At 43.1% G+C, this 23,847-nt stretch overlaps 1 protein-coding gene and 1 non-coding gene across 6 annotated transcripts; both read right to left on the bottom strand.

Moving 5' to 3' along the window:
* Positions 1 to 443: 443 nt before the first annotated feature.
* On the bottom strand, positions 444 to 6,670 carry LOC109909617 (Golgi integral membrane protein 4; the record flags this gene model as incomplete). The annotated part of the gene is given in 7 exon segments (XM_031795384.1): positions 444 to 527; positions 704 to 786; positions 1,338 to 1,488; positions 1,564 to 1,617; positions 1,920 to 1,969; positions 2,081 to 2,155; positions 5,881 to 6,670. Coding segments are annotated over 7 exon segments (684 nt in total), but the record flags the coding sequence as incomplete, so codon positions are not given.
* Positions 6,671 to 7,670: 1,000 nt separating this feature from the next.
* On the bottom strand, positions 7,671 to 21,563 carry LOC109909574 (uncharacterized). 5 transcript variants are annotated; one of them, XR_004203922.1, is made up of 7 exons: positions 21,362 to 21,563; positions 20,657 to 21,021; positions 20,069 to 20,198; positions 18,692 to 18,801; positions 13,748 to 13,843; positions 12,638 to 12,823; positions 7,671 to 12,493 (listed from the first exon to the last, which is right to left on the bottom strand). It is a non-coding gene; the product is annotated as an uncharacterized LOC109909574 (transcript). The 5 variants fall into 5 exon arrangements; XR_004203920.1 differs by having other exon boundaries at positions 18,988 to 20,198; positions 21,362 to 21,560; XR_004203919.1 differs by having other exon boundaries at positions 18,692 to 19,380; positions 21,362 to 21,556.
* Positions 21,564 to 23,847: the final 2,284 nt, after the last annotated feature.

Below are 23,847 nucleotides of genomic sequence, written 5' to 3'. Positions count from 1 at the left end.
TCTCTCCCCCCCCTCTCTCTCTCTCTCTCTCCCCCCCCCCCCCTCTCTCTCTCCAGGATAATCCCTAGACATCATGTTAGAAACCAGGATAGTCCCTAGACAGCGTGTTAGAAACCAGGATAGTCCCTAGACATCATGTTAGAAACCAGGATAGTCCCTAGACATCATGTTAGAAACCAGGATAGTCCCTAGACATCGTGTTAGAAACCAGGATAGTCCCTAGACATCATGTTAGAAACCAGGATAGTCCCTAGACAGCGTGTTAGAAACCAGGATAGTCCCTAGACAGCGTGTTAGAAACCAGGATAGTCCCTAGACATCGTGTTAGAAACCAGGATAGTCCCTAGACAGCGTGTTAGAAACCAGGATAGTCCCTAGACATCGTGTTAGAAACCAGGATAGTCCCTAAACTGTTAGAAAGAGCAGTCAGTGTCTCTCCCTACCTGAGCTGCAACCAGCGCACTCTTGTGGTCCTCTAGCGTCAGTGCAAGCTGATCATGGGCAGCCTTCAAGTCCTTATGTACTATCTGTAATAAAATCAACAACAACAACAATATAGCATGATAAAAACACCAACATGGTGATGGATGCTCCTAGCTTTCCGATGACCTTAACATAGCTTTTTCCATATTCAATATGTACACATTCACAGAAACAATACCAGGTCGTACTCAGACGAAGCTCTAGTATTCCCAGGACTCACCCGTGCATCCTGCAACTGGACTCGGATGTCCTGGTGAGCTTTCCTCAGCTGCTTATTCTCCTCTCGCAGATTATACACATTCTCTACAGTAATTACATAAAGACACTGTATTTATTAACAACGTTATTATGCCACACACCTTCTCAACTCCAAACTGCAACATCGCTACAAGTCAGGAGAGGGAGACAAAGACCTAGTATTCACTCTTGTCTGTCTGGCTGTCTCTGTCTGTCTTTCTCTGGCTGGCTGTCTCTGGCTGTCTGGCTGGCTGCCTGTCTTTCTCTGGCTGGCTGTCTCTGGCTGGCTGTGGGTGGGTGGCTGTCTCCCTGGATGGCTGGGTGGTTGGCTAGCTGGTTGGCTGTCTGTCTGTCTGTCTCTGGGTGGGTAGCTGGCTGACTGACTGGCTCTGGGTCTGTCCGTCGCTGTCTGTGGGTGGGTGGGTCGCTGTCTGTGGGTGCGTCGGTCGCTGTCTGTGGGTGCGTCGGTCGCTGTCTGTGGGTGCGTCGGTCGCTGTCTGTGGGTGGGTGGGTCTGTCTGTGGGTGCGTCAGTTGCTGTCTGTGGGTGGGTGGGTCCATCTGTGGGTGGGTCCGTCTGTGGGTGGGTCCGTCCGTCCCAGTCCGTGAGTGGGTGCACCTTTGAGTTTGGAGACTTCCATCTCTTTGGTCTGCTGTAGTTTGTCGAAGCGGTCCTTATGTTCGTCCAAGGCCTTGCCGTGGTCCTCTCCCTGAATCTGATGCTGCTCCTGCAGCTCATCGTGCTGCTTCTTTAGGTCCTCATGCTGCTTCTAAAACAACAAGAACAGAGTGTGGGTCAGTGGGTCAGTGGGTCTGTGTGTGTGTGTGTGTGTGTGGATACTGACCTTCAGCATCTGGTGCTGTCCATGTAAAGAGTTGAATTTATTGCTGGAGTCCTGCTGTTTAACAAACAAAAACGAGAAACATTTACAATCCCCGTCTCTACTCGTCCTTTAATATTACATTACCAACAACCAAAAACACACACCCCTCCAGAGGCATTTCAGCCCACAGCAGGAAGTGACATCAGTGCTGCTGACCTAATAAAACCATTAGAATAGAACTATTGCTCAGTCTGGACAGATGTTGGCAGTCAGACAGAATCATTTAACAGTCCTACTAAACCAGATGGGCACATTAATGCTGAATTTAACAGCATCTCTTTCTGTCATTAGTACTAGAGCAGAGGACTTAGGCCTACCTTCTCCGTGTTCAGTGACTGTTGGGCTTCAAGTTTATACACCAGATAATCTGATGGAGAAAGGAGGGGAAGATATGATGGAATCGCCACGGTTGTAAAGAGTGTATGATTGATGTTCTTCATGCAGTAATTTAGACAGTATTGTCTGCTCTCTCTCTCACCCTCTTTGGCCTTCTTGTGCTCCATACGTTCCTTCTGCAGAGACTTCTCTAGACGCGAGCGATGCTCATACACCACTGAGAAACAGAGAGAAAACAGAGAGGAGGATGAGAGAGAGAAAACAGAGAGGAGGATGAGAGAGAGAGAAAACAGAGAGGAGGATGATGAGGGAGAGAGAAAACAGAGAGGAGGATGATGAGGGAGAGAGAAAACAGAGGAGGGTGAGGGAGAAAGAGTTACTGTGAGGGGATGTTCTCACTGGGCCATCTGGACTGGAAGCTAAACAGAAAGCTGTCTATGATACAAACATTTAGACTGTGTGTGTGTGTGTGTGTGTGTGTACACACACACACACACACACACACACACACACACACACACACACACACACACACACACACACACACACACACACACACACACACACACACACACACACACAATTATAGGCTTTGAACAGGCAAACAGATCCTTTGCTGTGTGTGTACTGTACGTGTGAGGGTGTTCTGTATTGGTTCAGAGTGTGTATTCTGGCATTGCCATTCACTGAATTATGGTCAGGTGTGATACTCCACAGTCCCTGAGATTGACCTCTCACCTTTACCTATCCCCACCTCTTCTCAAATCCCAAAGTGGGTAAAGGAAGTAATAATATTACAAGCGGAACGGCAGGAGGAGAAGCTTCATTTCCAAAAAGTTATAAGAAAAACTATGAGTCTTTGTCGATAAGAGAAAGAGTGTTTCTCCAGACTTTAAAAAGGGGGGTAGAGTGACATCATGAAAACCAAAGTCAAATAGCCAACCCAACACGTTGTCCGTATAATACAACCTGGAAAATCATAGCAGCACCGAAATGTCAGAGCGCCTGTGCCGTCGCCACAGCGCCCTTTGCCAGAGCGCCTGTGCCGTCCCTTAACAAAGGCCTATTGTACTTATTAAACAGTGCCAGTAAGTCCCTTTAACACAACATATTCTGGGTAGGCTACATCTCAACAAGGTGGTAGGAAGCCGACCTGTACTTCCACCTGTCCACTTCTCAGGTGAGTGTGGGTGAAGGAAAGGAAATGAGGAAAGGAAGAAACGTTAGACTATCGAGAGATACCCATAGACTGGGACCATACCTTTACCAGGCACCAAGACATGAGAGAGTGGTCTGAGCTGTGCAGCTCAAGTGTGTTCATTTCTCAGTGCCAGTGATCTCTTTTAGATTAGGCCATGCATCTCTCTCAGTCAAGACCGTCAGGGCCTGATGGATTAGGTGAGGGGAAGTCAGGACAGAGACAAACTGTGAAGCAAAAACACACACCACTGGGAGACAGAAGAGAGGTAGAGAGAAGGGGAGAGAGAAGGGTGGAGGTAGAGAGAAGAGGTAGAGAGAAGGGTGGAGGTAGAGAGAAGAGGTAGAGAGAAGGGTGGAGGTAGAGAGAAGAGGTAGAGAGAAGGGTGGAGGTAGAGAGAAGGGGAGAGGTAGAGAGAAGGGGAGAGGTAGAGAGAAGGGGTAGAGAGAAGAGGTAGAGAGAAGAGGTAGAGAGAAGAGGTAGAGAGAAGAGGTAGAGAGAAGAGGTAGAGAGAAGAGGAGAGGTAGAGAGAAGAGGAGAGGTAGAGAGAAGAGGAGAGGTAGAGAGAAGAGGAGAGGTAGAGAGAAGAGGAGAGGTAGAGAGAAGAGGAGAGGTAGAGAGAAGAGGAGAGGTAGAGAGAAGAGGAGAGGTAGAGAGGCTGAGGGAGGAAAGTAAAAGGGACAAGGCAGGATGGAGTGGGAAGGAGGCATTGAATCAAGTCTAGAACAGTGTTCAAACCCAGAGAAACCCCTGTTGTACCAGGAACAAACAACGCTGTGTCCCAGGTCTCAAGCTCGAAAAAAAGGACCCTTCCCATAACCCCACCGCCACAGGGCGCCATACAAGCTGCCCACACAACGCCATCTGCCCAGTACAGTTGAAACTGGGATTCATCCGTGAAGAGCACACTTCTCCAGAGTGCCACCGGCCATTGAAGATGAGCATTTGCCCACTGAAGTCGGTTAGGACACCAAACTGCAGTCAGGTCAAGACCCTGGTGAGGACGATGAGCACGCAGATGAGCATCCCTGAGACGGTTTCTGACAGTTTGTGCAGATTTTCTTCAGTTGTGCAAATCCACAGTTTCATCAGCTGTCCAAGTGGCTGGTCTCAGACGATCCCGCAGGTGAAGAAGCCGCATGTGGGGGGGGTCCTAGGCTGGCGTGGTTCGATATGATCTGTAGTCGTGAGGCCGGTTGGACGTATAAACCAAATTCTATAAAACGACGTTCCCCACACTCCGTTCCCCATGATTGAATCGAGAAATTAACATTCAATTCTCTGGCAACAGCTCTGGTGGACATTCCTGCAGTCACCATGCCAATAGCGCACTCCCTCAAAACTTCAATCTGTGGCATTGTGTTGTCTGACAAAACTGTTAGTTTTAAATCTGCCTTTTATTGTCCCCCAGCACAAGGTGCACCTATAATGATCATGCTGTTTAATCAGCTTCTTGATAGGCCACACCTGTCAGGTGGATGGATTATCTTGCCAAATGAGAAATGCTCACTAAACAAAGACGTAAACAAATGTGTGGATTGTTGTTGTTGAGAAATGTGCATATGGAACATTCCTGGGATCTTTTATTTCCACTCCTGAAACATAACGCTATATGTTGCATTTACATTTTTTGTTCAGTGTATTTGACTGATAAATCTCTTTGATTGCAACTTAAGACTTCTCACTTCAATGCAGTTATTGTCAATTGCTCTGCGTGAGACTGTCTGCTAACTGTCTAGTAGACAACATTCAAATACAGTAACTAGGCTACTGACTGGAACTTGGTCACCAGAGTCGTTGGCAGAGTGAAGGGGCCAGTCTTAGTAATGTTCGGCAGTTAACTGCTGCACCGTTGTCAAAAGGGGAAAATGTGAATCGATATTCCCCGACAGGCTGTGTTACGGTCCATCTCTAAATATAGGTCACATTAATGCTATCAACAGTGGAGAGTAGATATTGAATGACAGCGAGGGGAACAAAAGCATCACTGCACAACAATGAGAGGACACTGAAGGGAGTTACCTCAGACAGAATTTGAGTGAAGCGCTGTCCAATCCATTCGACGCCGGTCTATTCTTAATTGACTGTCACGGAACCACCACCATGTGTGTAGCCTCACCGAGGTGATATAACAAAGTATATGAAAATTGAAGTGTACGTTTTGAACTAACCTAGAAAGCACAATTGTACAACCAAACATAACAATTGGTGGTTTCGTTTATCTACAGGCAAGGGCCTACATAGAGAAAGCAGCTGTAGAGGGAGTGACCTATGCGTTTAGAATGCCAGGCGACTGACCGGTCTGACTCGTGAGGTTTCCAGAGGTGCAGAGCCTTCGGACACCGAGGACACCAGGTGGGTCCGACCTTGCAGCCATAAATCATTTATCAAGAAAGGACATTCCATGGGACTCGACCAAACTCCAAATAACCTCTTAGGCGCCGGGATTATGCTTTGGCTAAAGGGTAAATGTGGGATGATATGTGCTAAACTCAAGTTGAACCCACCCACCATTACAGTAAACAGAGCCAGCAAATGCAAAACAAGCCACCGCGGTGACTGTCACGATTTCGACACTTGTTTCAAAAACTGATGCACTTGTTTATTTTAGTCAAATCAGATATCGCTAAAGAAGAATGAAAAGGAAGTCATATAAGTACAAAATACAAGTCACTCATTCGAACATCTCCTTCTCGCCCTCCTTTCCTTTATTTGTTCAAACCTCTGTTCTGGAAAATATTTACCTTGAAGCTGCGCCGAGAGCGACTCTTGATGTTGCTGGTACTTGACAGCCATCGCCTCAGTCCTCTTCAACTGATTGTGCATCTCATACGATATCATCCCGCCATAAATCATTCCGAAAAGCACCGTGATGAGAAGGAGAGACTGGAAGATTCTCCGCTGCCTCCGAGAACACACTCCGTTCCCCATGATTGAATCGCTCCTCTCCCCGCCGCGATCGTCGGGTCACTTGTGTGCAAACTTCGCCTAAAACTTTCTACTATTAACTACCTCAAGCCCCTTCTCACCTCAGTCGTCCCCAAGCATTATTAAACAGAGGGAACCAGAAACACTTTAAAGATGAGGCAAGTTTAGTGAATATGTTGGATTCATTTTGGCCCACAAAACGGCGTAGCCACATCCACGAAGGAATCCGTTTAATTTATTTTTTAAAAACTTTTCCAACACTACACACAGAAAACTCTCTCCGATATTTCATGAGAAGCAGAATTTGTCATTGTGCTTATTAATGTTGAAGCAATGCTCACTCTATTCGGAAACAAAACCAGACCGGATGTAACAGATTCCCATTGCAACGCGTTCAGATTTTGTCCATCCCTGTATAATAGAAAATCCCGATATATACGAGGCCTACAAACACTTTCAATTTTAGTTACGTGTCACTTACGCAGCTTCCATCCAACAGCAACTACGAAGGAAGTCCTTCCCCAATCAAATCCCGAACTCCTCGCACTCAACCGAAAACACTTTCCTCATTGGACACATCGGGGTTCGGTCAATCACCTTTTGGAATGTGTGGGCGGGGGGAAGGAGGACATGAGCACAGAGTTTTTACCCCCAGAGGCGCAACATCGCAATTCTTCCGGCCGGGGGTGGAGAAGTCAATGAGAGAAGTGAAAAAGTATTCCTAAATGATTCATTTTCTAGAAATATAAAAGGCAGAACCTAGATTAGAGACTGTCTTAGGTAGTTGAACATGTTCTTACTCCAACCTCGAGAAAGTGAAAAACTGACACGTTTTAATTTTAAACAAAAAACAACTTTATATCGAAGGAATGCCTTTGAGTTGACAGCCTTTACATGCGCAGTTCGGTGTGAGACGACCGGAAGACACTGTCCCCATGGCATTGCATACAAGCGCGATCGGAGATTTCTATTGGATAGGCAGTTTTAGCCTATCGTTACACTGTACATATGAGAAAATGTAGTACACTACATTTTAGAATCTGAGCTCGTTCCCTCGCCTCTAAAAGGCGTGATGCCCTCATCTCAACTCAACAACGACGCCCATCTCCACCCACCAAACACCTCGTAGCATTGGGACATACATCCAGCTGCATCATATCCGGCGGTGATTGGGAGTCCCCTAGTGCGGCGCACAATTGGCCCAGCGTCGTCCGGGTTTGGCCGTAATTCTCAATAAGAATTTGTTCTTAACTGACTTTCCTAGTTAAATAAAGGTTACATTTCTATATAAATATATATATATATTTTTTTACGCATACTGTATGACGTAGAATATTTAAATTAGAAAATGCACATGATATGTTGCAGACTGTGCATTCCATTGAACCTAACCACCAATGTATCAAAGGCTACTATAGAAGGAAAGGGACGAATTTAACGGATTTATAAGCAGTTTGTAAATCATATTTATAGTTTATAGACATTTAAATGACTGTATCTGTAATACATATTTGCTGAAACTGTGTGCCTGCCAAATACTGCACACAATACTACAATCATGTTTGTTATCTTGCCTCAAAAACAACAACAAAAAACGACACACACATTGGATATAATTCGGTCTTTATTGAGATGTTTGTTACATAAGCATCATATTGGAATTAACTACAAAAGCTGAGATACTGGGACATTATCGTCAATGACATAAATATTGCAAGTAACGTATAGGCCAAAGCATAAGGAAAATACAATACCATGTTATCTTAAGTATAAATATAAATACATGTGTATCTTAAAATAGCAATACAGTGTGTCATTATTCAAGTAAAAATAATTTCATACATTTTCCTTGTTCTTTTGAGACTGTAAATAAATATCTCATTATTCCATTCTATTGTTTGGAAAAAAATGTCTATAGAAAACACATTGAAGAGAGGCCAGGCTTTGAGCAAACCAGAATGAAACTTAATTTCTCAAGAGAAAGGAGAGAAAGAAAAAAAAAGGTTGTCTGAAACAACTGATAATTTACCTTTAAAATAATCAACAAAATCTGCAACTATCTACAGGTTTATCGGAGAAAATAAGTGGCATCATAATTTCTCTTCGTTCATGGCTTTCCTGATGTTTCATGACCATGGCCACAATCATTTGCTGGTCAGCCATTTTGAAAACAGCTATTTTTTCCCAAAGACCACATTTTGAGCTTTTCCAATACATCAGGTACAAGTAGAAATACACCTTATTTCTCACATGGAAAGTCCACCAATCACAACTGTGCTTATTAAAACCCAGCTGTAACTCGAGACTATTTCTACCAATAAAACACTCACATCATGTTTTGTCATGTTTCCGTCCACAAGCACTCCTTATATATATATCCAACACTTAACTAGATTCATATTTACATTTTCACCAGAGAATAGAAGGGAATTCTATTACACTGGCCCAGGTTGAACCCGGGCAATGGCCCATCACGTCATCGGGTGAAATAGCAGGGATGCAGGAGCGCCTTTCTCAAATCAAACAGTAATCTGAGCCACTCGGTCATGTCAACAAGGCAGCATGGTGCATCGTCACGAAACATACATACATTTTCCATAAAATAAAATGTTTGAATAGTCAAACTAGTTTTTATTGAGAAGGCAGAAAGTTTTAAAAAAATAAAAAATAAATCAAAAGCAATCACTTTAGCATGTGAAAACAGAATCCTACCCATCTTTCCACGTGCTTAATTACGTCATGTTTGTTTTGAGCCACCTTCACCGGCGACCAGAGTGGGGCCCGATTCCAAAATGAATACAATCACTTTTCACCCAGCTCAAACTCCTCCCACCGTGGTAACCAGGGCCAGATAAAACAAACCCCCCTCACTGAAAGACGGAGGTAGAGAAAAATCTGTGCTGTCAATCGACCAATCACATCCATGACACACTAACAACAGTGATGTGACCAGTACAAAAACGTAACGAATCGTTGGTCTCCAGTATGTTACCAAGTTATGACACATCAACTTATAAAAAACGTTCAAATTTCCCACAAAACCTTGATCCGCCACTTTCTGAACATGTGACTACACACATAGAAGACTGGGGTGTATTCATTAGTCACACAACATTTTCCGTTTTTGAGTAAACGGTTTCCGTTTCGAAATGCTTATTACTCTTAAACGAAAATATTTTGAAACGAAAACGAGAGTTTCTATTGGACAAATTCAGGTAGGCCCCTTAACCCGTTTTGTTACATTTGGTTCCTGATGAACACACCCCTGGACACAACTCCAAAATAAGGGGTGAACTCAATGTTCACGGCTGTGACTCAATAATGTAAAAAATAATAATAATTAAACTCCTTCCTCCCTTCCTTTGTGGACACTGAAAGTAAAATAAACTGGGCCAGAGGAGATAAGGAGAGGAGATAAGGAAAACAGGCTGTTCAGTTAAAACGGTTAGATTTCAGCCCAAAAACTGTTTGTTTTTAAAAAGCAGCAGCCTTGAACACGTCAAACAGCCTTCAGCACTGCACTGCAGCAACACATTCATATTAATATAATGTAGATGCAAGGCACAGGATATCAGGCTTTACCCCACTGTATTTTCACCATCTAAACACTGTGTAAACACTCCAAGCAATTTACCAACTTATAGATTTAACTACGACAGAATCTGCTCATAGAACAAAACCAGGGGTAAACTATTACTAAATACATTACTGTGGGTGCAGCCCACTACTTTGCGACACACCAATAGTGCCAACGTATGACATTTGTAAACGTACATACAGGAACAACCACTGGTGTGGTCCCCTACTCTACGGTCTACCTAGACAACAACGCTGCGGGAACAGTTCAGTGTATTGCATATCTTATCCTGGAAAACACAAGAGCTCTAACCGTTGACAAACTAGACTAGAGCAATGTGAGACACTGACACAGCCAATAGGCCTGAGGCGTACGAGGAAATGGCATAGTGAATAGATCACATGACCCCCTCCTCCCTTACAAAGAGAGAGAGAATAGTTCTACTGAGATTACATTCGTCAAATATAAAACGCCTGTAATTCACCTGTATTTCAGAGGAGGGAACATTGGTGTACCATCACATCTGTCAGATTAGTGCAGGTCTCCAGTCAACAGGGAGTTTTTCCAAGCCATCGTTCTTCTACATCTGCATTGCTTGTTGTTTGGGGTTTTAAGCCCGATTTTCTACATATATCACTTTGTGACATCTACAGATGTAAAAAGGGCTTTATAAATACATTTGATTGATTGATTGATTATGGAGAGGATTTCTAGAATTATCTTATTGTTCTCAGTCTAGAACTTCCATAATGTTCTCAGTCTAGAACTTCCATAATGTTCTCAGTCTAGAACTTCCATAATGTTCTCAGTCTAGAACTTCCATAAGGTTCTCACTCTAGAACTTCCATAAGGTTCTCACTCTAGAACTTCCATAAGGTTCTCACTCTAGAACTTCCATAAGGTTCTCACTCTAGAACTTCCATAAGGTTCTCACTCTAGAACTTCCATAAGGTTCTCACTCTAGAACTTCCATAAGGTTCTCACTCTAGAACTTCCATAAGGTTCTCACTCTAGAACTTCCATAAGGTTCTCACTCTAGAACTTCCATAAGGTTCTCACTCTAGAACTTCCATAAGGTTCTCACTCTAGAACTTCCATAAGGTTCTCACTCTAGAACTTCCATAAGGTTCTCACTCTAGAACTTCCATAATGTTCTCACTCTAGAACTTCCATAATGTTCTCAGTCTAGAACTTCCATAATGTTCTCAGTCTAGAACTTCCATAATGTTCTCAGTCTAGAACTTCCATAATGTTCTCAGTCTAGAACTTCCATAATGTTCTCAGTCTAGAACTTCCATAATGTTCTCAGTCTAGAACTTCCATAAGGTTCTCAGTCTAGAACTTCCATAAGGTTCTCAGTCTAGAACTTCCATAAGGTTCTCAGTCTAGAACTTCCATAAGGTTCTCACTCTAGAACTTCCATAAGGTTCTCACTCTAGAACTTCCATAAGGTTCTCACTCTAGAACTTCCATAAGGTTCTCACTCTAGAACTTCCATAAGGTTCTCACTCTAGAACTTCCATAAGGTTCTCACTCTAGAACTTCCATAAGGTTCTCACTCTAGAACTTCCATAAGGTTCTCACTCTAGAACTTCCATAAGGTTCTCACTCTAGAACTTCCATAAGGTTCTCACTCTAGAACTTCCATAAGGTTCTCACTCTAGAACTTCCATAAGGTTCTCACTCTAGAACTTCCATAAGGTTCTCACTCTAGAACTTCCATAAGGTTCTCACTCTAGAACTTCCATAAGGTTCTCACTCTAGAACTTCCATAAGGTTCTCACTCTAGAACTTCCATAAGGTTCTCACTCTAGAACTTCCATAAGGTTCTCACTCTAGAACTTCCATAAGGTTCTCACTCTAGAACTTCCATAAGGTTCTCACTCTAGAACTTCCATAAGGTTCTCACTCTAGAACTTCCATAAGGTTCTCACTCTAGAACTTCCATAAGGTTCTCACTCTAGAACTTCCATAAGGTTCTCACTCTAGAACTTCCATAAGGTTCTCACTCTAGAACTTCCATAAGGTTCTCACTCTAGAACTTCCATAAGGTTCTCACTCTAGAACTTCCATAAGGTTCTCACTCTAGAACTTCCATAAGGTTCTCACTCTAGAACTTCCATAAGGTTCTCACTCTAGAACTTCCATAAGGTTCTCACTCTAGAACTTCCATAAGGTTCTCACTCTAGAACTTCCATAAGGTTCTCACTCTAGAACTTCCATAAGGTTCTCACTCTAGAACTTCCATAAGGTTCTCACTCTAGAACTTCCATAAGGTTCTCACTCTAGAACTTCCATAATGTTCTCACTCTAGAACTTCCATAATGTTCTCACTCTAGAACTTCCATAATGTTCTCACTCTAGAACTTCCATAATGTTCTCACTCTAGAACTTCCATAATGTTCTCACTCTAGAACTTCCATAATGTTCTCACTCTAGAACTTCCATAATGTTCTCACTCTAGAACTTCCATAATGTTCTCACTCTAGAACTTCCATAATGTTCTCACTCTAGAACTTCCATAATGTTCTCACTCTAGAACTTCCATAATGTTCTCAGTCTAGAACTTCCATAATGTTCTCAGTCTAGAACTTCCATAATGTTCTCAGTCTAGAACTTCCATAATGTTCTCAGTCTAGAACTTCCATAATGTTCTCACTCTAGAACTTCCATAATGTTCTCACTCTAGAACTTCCATAATGTTCTCACTCTAGAACTTCCATAATGTTCTCACTCTAGAATGTGGACAGTTCCTCCTCTTCACAGAGCAGAGGTTCTACTTCAGGAACGTTCATCTTCTTGCTGGTTTTAGCGGAGTGGTTCTTCCTATAGATGATGAACTGGGCGGTGACCTGGGAGAGTTAAGGCTCATTCACAAACACACAACAACAGGTCAACAAAATCCCAACACTTAAACCGAGACAAAAATAACACCTTCCCTTCTTTATTTTTGATCCTTTTTTGTGTGAAATGATGATCTCTGAGAAAAAGGATACAAAGAAGTCTAGGAGGAGGACTCCCAGGCTGCCGATGAGCCAGGCCAGATGTTTGAGGATGAAGGTCTGTTTGGAGCCGGCCAGAGCTGGTAGAACCACAATGACACTGAGCCCGTAGGTCCCGTTGCCCATCATGGCCAGGGCAAACAGCATGTACGACGTGCCCTCTGTAGACTGTCGCTTAAACTGGAGACAGACAGGGAGATGTTACCGTCTAGACCTCAAAACCAACAGAGAAAATGGAAGATTTTAGGCTCAAAACATGTTACATAGTTAATTATTCACCCCCATTCTGTTGTTACTTCTTAAATTGTACCCACTTTCTATTTTAAGAAGTTCCAAAATAATATTCATGCCTAACATATTTTCACAATGTTTGACAATGTGTTAGTATGCATGATTTGTTGTTGGTAAGTCATGCATGCTCACACAGACACTCACTAGATCAAAACGTGTGTTTGTGTACTGTGCTCTCCCCCTTAGAACATCCCTAGGAACTGTTATCACATTGGGAGTGACAGTGAGTTCTCAGCAGCAGACCCCAGTCCAGATGCTGTGACATCACTCAGCAGGAGACCCCAGTCCAGATGCTGTGACATCACTCAGCAGGAGACCCCAGTCCAGAGGCTGTGACATCACTCAGCAGGAGACCCCAGTCCAGATGCTGTGACATCACTCAGCAGGAGACCCCAGTCCAGATGCTGTGACATCACTCAGCAGGAGACCCCAGTCCAGATGCTGTGACATCACTCAGCAGGAGACCCCAGTCCAGATGCTGTGACATCACTCAGCAGGAGACCCCAGTCCAGATGCTGTGACATCACTCAGCAGGAGACCCCAGTCCAGATGCTGTGACATCACTCAGCAGGAGACCCCAGTCCAGATGCTGTGACATCACTCAGCACAAAACACTATTGTCTCTCACACCCGGTTCTCATTTTACAAATTAAACAGCATGTGTTCCTCATACGTCTCTTCTATTTTGGCCCCATCTACTTTGAGCCTTTCTTCCCCTCCTCTCACCCTTTCCCTCCTCATGTCCCCTAACCCTGCCATCCTGTTAAATCTTACCCCACCTCCCCTCCATAAATCACCCATTTTGTCACTCACATTTTTGTAGAGCTGTGGAAAACGAGAGGAGAGGTAGAATATGGAGGCCAGGTATCCACAGGCATAACCAGAAATCTCCACACTGTTAGAGGCACTCTGAAGAGAGAGGCAGAAAGAGAGAGAGAGAATCAGAGACAAAGAGAGAGACACACATGGAGAAAGAGAGAGAGAGAGTCAGAGAGAGACACACAGAGAGTCAGAGAGAGACACACGGAGTCAGAGAGAGACACACGGAGTCAGAGAGAGACACACAGGGAGTCAGAGAGAGACACACAGGGAGTCAGAGAGAGACACACGGGGAGTCAGAGAGAGACACACGGAGTCAGAGAGAGACACACGGGGAGTCAGAGAGAGACACACGGGGAGTCAGAGAGAGACACACGGGGAGTCAGAGAGAGACACACAGGGAGTCAGAGAGAGATACACAGGGAGTCAGAGAGAGATACACAGGGAGTCAGAGAGAGACACAGGGAGTCAGAGAGAGACACAGGGAGTCAGAGAGAGACACAGGGAGTCAGAGAGAGACACAGGGAGTCAGAGAGAGACACAGGGAGTCAGAGAGAGACACAGGGAGTCAGAGAGAGAGAAGCAGAGAGTCAGAGAGAGAGAAGCAGAGAGAGACACACAGGGAGTCAGAGAGAGAAGCAGAGAGTCAGAGAGAGAAGCAGAGAGTCAGAGAGAGAAGCAGAGAGTCAGAGAGAGAGACACAGGGAGTCAGAGAGAGAGACACAGGGAGTCAGAGAGAGAAGCAGAGAAGCAGAGAGAGAAGCAGAGAGTCAGAGAGAGAGACCTACCTTGGTCTGACCATATCTGCATCGGGAAACTTTAATATGGCAGTGAATGCACTCAAAGAAAAAGCCCGCAGAGCAATGTATGCAATAAAAATGAAATTATTCAAAATCAACATCCCAATTAGAATTTGGACAAAAATATTTGACAGTGTAATCCTACCAATAGCACTTTATGGAAGTGAGGTTTGGGGGCCACTCAATAAACTGGATTTTAAAATGTGGGACAAACATCCAATTGAAGCCCTACATGCAGAATTCTGTCGGAAAATCCTACAAGTCCAGAGAAATACACCAACTAATGCATGTAGGGCAGAATTGGGCCGTTTTCCAGTAATAATGCATGTAGGGCAGAATTGGGCCGTTTTCCAGTAATAATGCATGTAGGGCAGAATTGGGCCGTTTTCCAGTAATAATGCATGTAGGGCAGAATGGGGCCGTTTTCCAGTAATAATGAAGATACAGAAAAGATCATTAAAATGTTGGTTACATCTAAATTCAAGTCCAAATTCGAGTCTGCAATTTAAAGCACTTCAAACCCAAGAGCTGAGCCCAGAAACGAGCCCTCTCAGTCAGCTGGTGTTGGACCTCACCAACCAAGCTGACAGCAGCACTGCTTCAAAAGAAAGAATTCTAATAAGCAAAATCATGAACCAATCAAAGGAATCATATTTACAAAACTGAAAAAACGAAACAAAATCCCAAAGCCGACTAAATTGCTATCTGACCCTAAACAGAGATTATGAATTGGCTGATTATCTCTACTCTGTCAGAGATACGAAGCAGAGACAGATCCTTACCAAGTACAGGCTGAGTGACCACCGATTGGCAATAGAAACCGGCAGACATAAAAAGACATGGCTACCCAAAGAGGAGAGTGTATGTGGTCAATGCATGACAGGGGAGGTAGAGACAGAGATGCACTTTCTCCTTTACTGTGATAAATATTCCTCACAAAGAGATTCATTATTCACAGAAATGACTACATTTATTCCACATTTTTACAAATTGAACCCAGAGGAAAAACTAAGAATACTCATGGACGAAGGAGCAATGGCTCCTCTTGCAGCCAAATATGTATTTTCATGCCATAGCCTGAGGGACACTGAATAATAACATCTGCATAGTAAACAGTAACTTACTTATTATTGCTATTATTGTTATTACTATTGCTGTTTATCATTCCAAATGTGGGTGGTAATGGTAGTGATAACAGTTTAGTGATGGTAGTAGTAGTCGTAGTACTGATATAAAGGAGAAGAAGACCGTTATTTAGTTATACAGCGGGGCAAAAAAGTATTTAGTCAGCCACCAATTGTGCAAGTTCTCCCACTTAAAAAGATGAGAGGCCTGTAATTTTCATCATAGGTACACTTCAACTATGACAGAATTAGAAAAAAAATCCTGTGAATAATGAATTTATTTGCAAATTATGGTGGAAAATAAGTATTTGGTCACCTACAAACAAGCAAGATTTCTGTCTCTCACAGACCTGTAACTTCTTCTTTAAGAGGCTCCTCTGTCCTCCACTCATTACCTGTATTAATGGCACCTGTTTGAACTTGTTATCAGTATAAAAGACACCTGTCCACAACCTCAAACAGTCACACTCCAAACTCCACTATGGCCAAGACCAAAGAGCTGTCAAAGGACACCAGAAACAAAATTGTAGACCTGCACCCGCCTGGGAAGACTGAATCTGCAATAGGTAAGCAGCTTGGTTTGAAGAAATCAACTGTGGGAGCAATTATTAGGAAATGGAAGACATACAAGACCACTGATAATCTCCCTCGATCTGGGGCTCCACGCAAGATCTCACCCCGTGGGGTCAAAATGATCACAAGAACGGTGAGCAAAAATCCCAGAACCACACGGGGGGACCTAGTGAATGACCTGCAGAGAGCTGGGACCAAAGTAACAAAGCCTACCATCAGTAACACACTACGCCGCCAGGGACTCAAATCCTGCAGTGCCAGACGTGTCCCCCTGCTTAAGCCAGTACATGTCCAGGCCCGTCTGAAGTTTGCTAGAGAGCATTTGGATGATCCAGAAGAAGATTGGGAGAATGTCATATGGTCAGATGAAACCAAAATATAACTTTTTGGTAAAAACTCAACTCGTCGTGTTTGGAGGACAAAGAATACTGAGTTGCATCCAAAGAACACCATACCTACTATGAAGCATGGGGGTGGAAACATGGGGGTGCAAACACACCGCCCGGGCAACGAAGGAGTGGCTTCGTAAGAAGCATTTCAAGGTCCTGGAGTGGCCTAGCCAGTCTCCAGATCTCAACCCCATAGAACATCTTTGGAGGGAGTTGAAAGTCTGTGTTGCCCAGCAACAGCCCCAAAACATCACTGCTCTAGAGGAGACCTGCATGGAGGAATGGGCCAAAATACCAGCAACAGTGTGTGAAAACCTTGTGAAGACTTACAGAAAACGTTTGACCTCTGTCATTGCCAACAAAGGGTATATAACAAAGTATTGAGATAAACTTTTGTTATTGACCAAATACTTATTTTCCACCATAATTTGCAAATAAATTCATTAAAAATCCTACAATGTGATTTTCTGGATTTTTTTCTTCTCATTTTGTCTGTCATAGTTGAAGTGTACGTATGATGAAAATTACAGGCCTCTCATCTTTTTAAGTGGGAGAACTTGCACAATTGGTGGCAGACTAAATACTTTTTTGCCACACTGTAAGTTAGTTATAGTTTCATAATTTGATTTTATATTTATTACATTTCTACTATTGACTGTTACCATTTTATTGTTATTATTTTTGTATTTAATTTTGTATTATTATTTACTACCATTTTATATTATTATTTGCTATCATTTATAATTTTGTTACAATGTATATTGTACACATTGTTGCTTTGGCAATATTTACACAATGTTTTTCATGCCAATAAAGCAGCTTGAATTTGAGAGAGAAACACAGAGAGAAAAACACACAGAGAGAGAAACACAGAGAGAAAAACAGAGAGAAAAACACACAGAGAGAAACACAGAGAGAGAAACACACAGAGAGAAACACAGAGAGAAAAACACACAGAGAGAAACACAGAGAGAAAAACACACAGAGAGAAACACAGAGAGAGAAACACACAGAGAGAAACACAGAGAGAGAGAGAAACACAGAGACAGAAACACAGAGAGAGAAACACAGAGAGAAAAACACAGAAAGAAACACACACACACAGAGAGAGAGAAACACAGAGAGAAAAACACACAGAGAGAAACACAGAGAGAGAGAGAAACACAGAGACAGAAACACAGAGAGAGAAACACAGAAAGAAACACACACACACAGAGAGAGAGAAACACAGAGAGAAAAACACACAGAGAGAAAAATACAGAGAGAGAGAGACACACAGAGAGAGAGAGAAACACAGAGAGAAAAACACAGAGAGAAAAATACAGAGAGAGACACACAGAGAGAGAGAGACACACAGAGAGAGACACACACACACACACAGAGAGAGAGAGAGCGAGACACACACACACAGAGAGAGAGAGAGAGCGAGAGAGCGAGAGACACACACACACACAGAGAGAGAGCGAGAGAGAGAACGAGAGAGCGAGAGACACACACACACACACAGAGAGAGAGGGAGAGAGAGAGACAGAGAGAGAGACACACACACACAGAGAGAGCGAGAGACACACACAAAGAGACACACACACACACAGAGAGAGAGATCCACAGAGAATTCAAAAACAAATCCAATTTTGATAAACTCCCATGTCTACTGGGTGAAATACCAGTGTGCCACCACACAGCAAGATTTGTGACCTGTTGCCACGAGAAAAGGGCAACCAGTGAAGAACAAACACCATTGTAAATACAACCCATATTTATGCTTATTTATTTTATCTTTTGTCCTTTAACCATTTCTACATTGTTAAAACGCTGTATATATATATATATATAATATGACATTTGTAATGTCTTTATTGTTTTGAAACTTCTGTATGTGTAATGTTTACTGTTAATTTGTATTGTTTATTTCACTTTTGTATATTATCTACCTCACTTGCTTTGGCAATGTTAACACATGTTTCCCATGTCAATAAAACCCTTAAATTGAATAGAGAGAGAGAGAGAGAGAGAGAGAGACAGAGAGAGAGTCTCTCTCTCACACGTCACCTGAGTGTTTGCAGAGGGGTTGTTGTCAGTGATGAACTTGGGGAGGATCAGGAGGGCCACAGTGGAAGCCCCACACCACAGGAAACACAACCACTTCAACGTGGGGCGCTCTGGGGGAAGAGAGACACAGTGTTGCTGCCCCTCCTGGTTTTGTAGAGGTGACCTGTTTCAGACACACCTGTGAGATACCGGAGCTACGGAGAAAGTAGGGAAGGGCTTGAACAGGTGTGGCAAGACCTCCCTCTCTCTTTCTGTCCCTCAAATCAGTCACTCTGTCTTTATTGACAGATACATACCCACAACACACACTTGTGTAGATGTACTGTTACGTAATCCAATATGTCTTCATTTTGTGTTCCAGCCCTCGGCTGCAAACTGGACTAACAAAGGAGCTTTACAAGGGGAGAATTAGTCAGTAATCAACTTTTAGTAGAAACTAGCAATTTCACTTGAACACAGTCATGTCAAACACATTAGGCATGGATAACTGGGCAGAGCTGTTAGCATTGTCTATAGGGAATACATCTAGCATATTAGTGAGTACACAGACTGGAGAACACTATAGCACACCAACTACAATACAATGAACAACGCTGATAACTTTTAGATGAGTTGTTCTTTATCTTGTAGTAGAGGAACTGGGAGATGAGCAGGAGATCAGTGGAGATGTAGAACACTACTGTCACAATCTGAGAGAGAGAAGATATGATTTAGACGACAGTGGCACCCTCTGCAGGTAGGAATAGGTAAGGGTCAGGCATAGGTAAGGGTCAGGGAAAGGTAAGGGTCAGGCATAGGTAAGGGTCAGGGAAAGGCATAGGTAAGGGTCAGGCATAGGTAAGGGTCAGGGAAAGGCAAGGGTCAGGGAAAGGCATAGGTAAGGGTCAGGCATAGGTAAGGGTCAGGGAAAGGCATAGGTAAGGGTCAGGCATAGGTAAGGGTCAGGGAAAGGTAAGGGTCAGGGAAAGGTAAGGGTCAGGCAAAGGTAAGGGTCAGGCATAGGTAAGGGTCAGGCATAGGTAAGGGTCAGGCATAGGTAAGGGTCAGGCATAGGTAAGGGTCAGGCATAGGTAAGGGTCAGGGAAAGGCAAGGGTCAGGGAAAGGCATAGGTAAGGGTCAGGCATAGGTAAGGGTCAGGGAAAGGCATAGGTAAGGGTCAGGGAAAGGTTAAGGAAAACATGCCATTGGGATACAATGTACCTAACTAACTCCATTCACAAACCAGATGAAACAAAATGCTGAATGTTTTAAAAAAATATGCTTCAATGCAGCTGTGATACAGTGCATCCTGGCATGTCTGGGCAGAGAGTGCTATGGCAATGCCTCTGCCCATATTCATACAAGAGCAAGTTGAAGTTGTGCCTGTTGATAGATACCTGGATGGGCAGCTGGCTGGTCAGGACGCAGCCTATTAGACTGCTGAGGTCCCCACTGAAGAGGAAGAGCATAAAGCCAAACGACATGGCCTCCTCCACTTTACCATTGCGATAAGCCTCATAGACTTGCCTGGGGGGAGAAAGAGAGAGAACAGATACAAAGCAGGAGGAGAGAATAGGGGAAGAAAAGAAGAGACTGGTGTGACGTAAACAGATACTTAGATTAGATGTCTCTCAGAACCTGATAAACTGTCTTTGCAGAGCCAGAGACTTTCTCCTTGCTACGGTAATAAATAATTCATGGCCTATAAGGTGGCGCACAATTGGCCCAGTGTCGTCCGGGTTTGGCCGTTGTTGGCCGTCATTGTAAATAAGAATTTGATCTTAACTGACGTGCCTAGTTAAGGTTAAATTTAAAATTGTAAAATCTGTCATGCGTATCATCACAACACCAAATGCCAGATACATTTGAGACCGCAGCTGTTGATCACAATATCTGTGATCAGTTATTTTTGTTTTGTATTATAAATACAAAACGACTTCCCCCCCGTAGAGAACGCATTCCTAACGCAGTGGTGATCAACTTACGGCAGAGTAGACAGCAAGAAACAGAACATTGAGATCAGCCCGATGACTACGCTCCAGTATTCCCACACATTCTCCACGCATTCCTCAAACAGGTAGAGGGTCCAGGGCGTCCCGTTAGCGCACAGTGGCCGACCCAGCACGGGGGAAGTCAGGTTAGCGGCCACGTCCGCAGTCCTCCCCGGGAAGCGGGGCATGGGGGCGACTATGTCCGTTACCAGCGTCAGTCCCTCTGCCTCCGTGGAAGAATCCGAGCGCGTTGATGTGGAAGTGTTCGTTTGTTGACACCAAACACTGACCGCCCTCGAGCCCACCACACCTAGGCTACAGGTTGGCAAACGAGCGTGTGGCGATGTCATTTGATGAGTCTGCAACATAATATACACATGGTCATTGACATAATTACGAATTGGCTGGGGAAGGAAATACAATGCATTGTTACTGTGCTTTTGGTTTCAGCAACAACATGCACGCACCAGACAACTCTGATACAATGTTGATGCTTTCTCCATTTAAGAAAACATTTGCATATTGGTAATAACCTTTTGTTGGGGTCGCATAGGTCTACAATGCTGCAATTTGATCGTCTTATAGACCAGAAGCTATTCATTGATGTGGTTATCGCTTCTCATCAAATGGTTGGACCAGCCATAACAGGCACAGACCAACCAACGTTGTCAACAAATCAAATGCAGCTCATAAACTCACCGGATGCGTTGATTTCTCGACCTTCGTGTTACTGTGCGACGGCTCTCCATCTCAACTCGGCTTCCGTTATGTTTTGATTGAGCGATATATTCCGCTAAGCTATTTAATTTCCCATAATTTTATTATATTGTAAACGATCAATTATTCTCGCCCACTCCTGTCCTCCGAAATGGCATCAAATGAAATTGTTTCACTTCCGCATTTTCTGGCGAAAGCGCAGAACTGAGAAGCTCAAGGATAAGGACGTAGCACCATCTGCTGGGTGTTATGCCGCGGGTGTGATACATCTAGTCAAATATAATTGTATTATTTTGTCACATGCATTGAATACAACTGGTGTAGACTAACGTGAAATGCTCCCTCACGAGCCCTTCAACAATGCAGAGTCTAAAATAAAACAGTAACACAAGAATCGGGTGATTCTGCAACTACGGGCACTTCCATGTCCCTCGGGTCAATTTTGGGGATTTTATAAAAAAATAAGGCAAAGACAAAATGTATGTGTGTATGTTAAGTTTACACTGGAATCACCCCATACGTCTTTAAACACCTCTCTATCAAGTATTTGAGCTACTTTTCAGATGCAGGTTATACCCCCATTTCACTATTTTTCCCTTGTCCTTGTCCCTGACCCAGACTTTTAAGCTTCTACTATTTATTTTCTATTAGAAAACATTAATAATTGCACATTATATAATGTTATGTACTACATAAAGAGTCAATTAAATAAAATCTATATCAATATTTATTGTGAGTATTCCCTTTTATATGTTCTTTGGGAGGGGTGTCATTTCCGCCACTGAAGACAAATTCCTCATGAATAAAGTTTTTTTTCAAGAGAATGTTAATTTAGTTACCATGGAAACATATTGTGACACTGAAGCACGTGGCAGCAGTGGACAGTTGTTCCAGATGTGATGTCCAGAAGTTTAAGGAAAAAAATCAAGGTAAATATTGCTTTGTGTAGAGAATATTTTAATTGTCAGTCATTTCCAAACAGGCTATAATTTCTTTATTTTATGGTAGAACTTTAGAATTTAAAAAAATATATATTTTATGTATTTAGTATAAACGATATGCTAGCTGTAATACTAATCAAAGCATGCTAAGCTGTCTGTCAATTTTCTCCAGAAACTGTAGAAATGTCATTTCCATCACAGTCATTTCTATCACAAACTTAAGTGTGGTGGAAATGACACAAATCCATTATCTTATTCGTTTTGACTTTACTTTAAAACATTTTTTAAATTGACTTTAGGCGTATTTAATCATGTTTTAAATGAATTGAAACTATAAAATGCTCCAAGGCGTTCACAAGTTGAAAACGAAGTCGTATTTGTCTTTATTTTTTAGAAGATGCCACATAAAACAGCACAGAGGTCACAGACATATAGAAACCAAATAAAAAAATATCCTATATGATACCAGGAACATCTGCAAAAAGACAGGGAGAGACACTGGAAGAAAAAAGAGAAGGGAGAAGTGAAATATATCTCTGAGCTTACAAAGCGAGAACAAAGAAAGTAGAGATGTGAATGGAAATGTAACCAACGGAAAAGAAGACAGACTTTATAGAGAACAGTTGCTATGGAGACCAACCCATCAGGCAACACACCTCAGTCACCAGATGACTTGCAGCCAGAACATGAGGCTAACTTACCTGCCCCTAACTTACCTGCCCCTAACTTACCTGCCCCTAACATACCTGCCCCTAACATACCTGCCCCTAACTTCCCTGCCCCTAACATACCTGCCCCTAACATACCTGCCCCTAACTTACCTGCCCCTAACATACCTGACCCTAACATACCTGCCCCTGATACATGCCAACATACCTGCTCCTAACGTACCTGGCCCTAACTTACCTGCCCCTAACATACCTGCCCCTAACTTACCTGCCCCTGATTCACACCCTGATACCCCGTCCTCATCGTCTGCAACAGGAGTGAGAAGTCGAATACTTGCTGGAAGGAAAAAGGTTGGAGGAGGTCGCTCAAAAGCCTGCAGAGATCTTAGTATGACAAACGTCAAACTTGATCATGCTTTACAGAAAGCTGAGAAATAGACAACAAAAAAAAGATATGATCGACTGATGAACAAAATGAAGAGACAAGATTCCCCAAAGACAGAACAGCAAATGAAGGGAACTCCGAAGAACTTGAGAAGGATTTTATTGTTTCAAAATACCATCATTGCAGAGTTAAAAACAAAAGTATTAAAATAAATGTGCAGTGCCAAGGACAAACAAGTCGCTACAAAAATTGCCCCGAGGAAACATCCTGAGAAAGTATGGCCTGGTCAAAACCCGCAAACAAATCATTTGGATTTTCAGCCAAAGCAATGAGGGCAAATGAAAACAGGCCATCAAGTCTTCAATACTCCAGGAAGACTCAGTGTAACAGAATTAGCACAGCCACAGAAGGGAAAATCACTAGATTCTATGAACGTGACGACAACAGCAGAACAACAACAGGAGGAAAAGGACA

The sequence above is a fragment of the Oncorhynchus kisutch genome, linkage group LG18 (genome assembly GCF_002021735.2).
Source record: "Oncorhynchus kisutch isolate 150728-3 linkage group LG18, Okis_V2, whole genome shotgun sequence".
In the NCBI taxonomy this organism is placed as follows: domain Eukaryota; kingdom Metazoa; phylum Chordata; class Actinopteri; order Salmoniformes; family Salmonidae; genus Oncorhynchus; species Oncorhynchus kisutch.
Note: the sequence above shows the minus strand (reverse complement) of the source record. Positions and strands in the feature narration are given on the sequence as shown.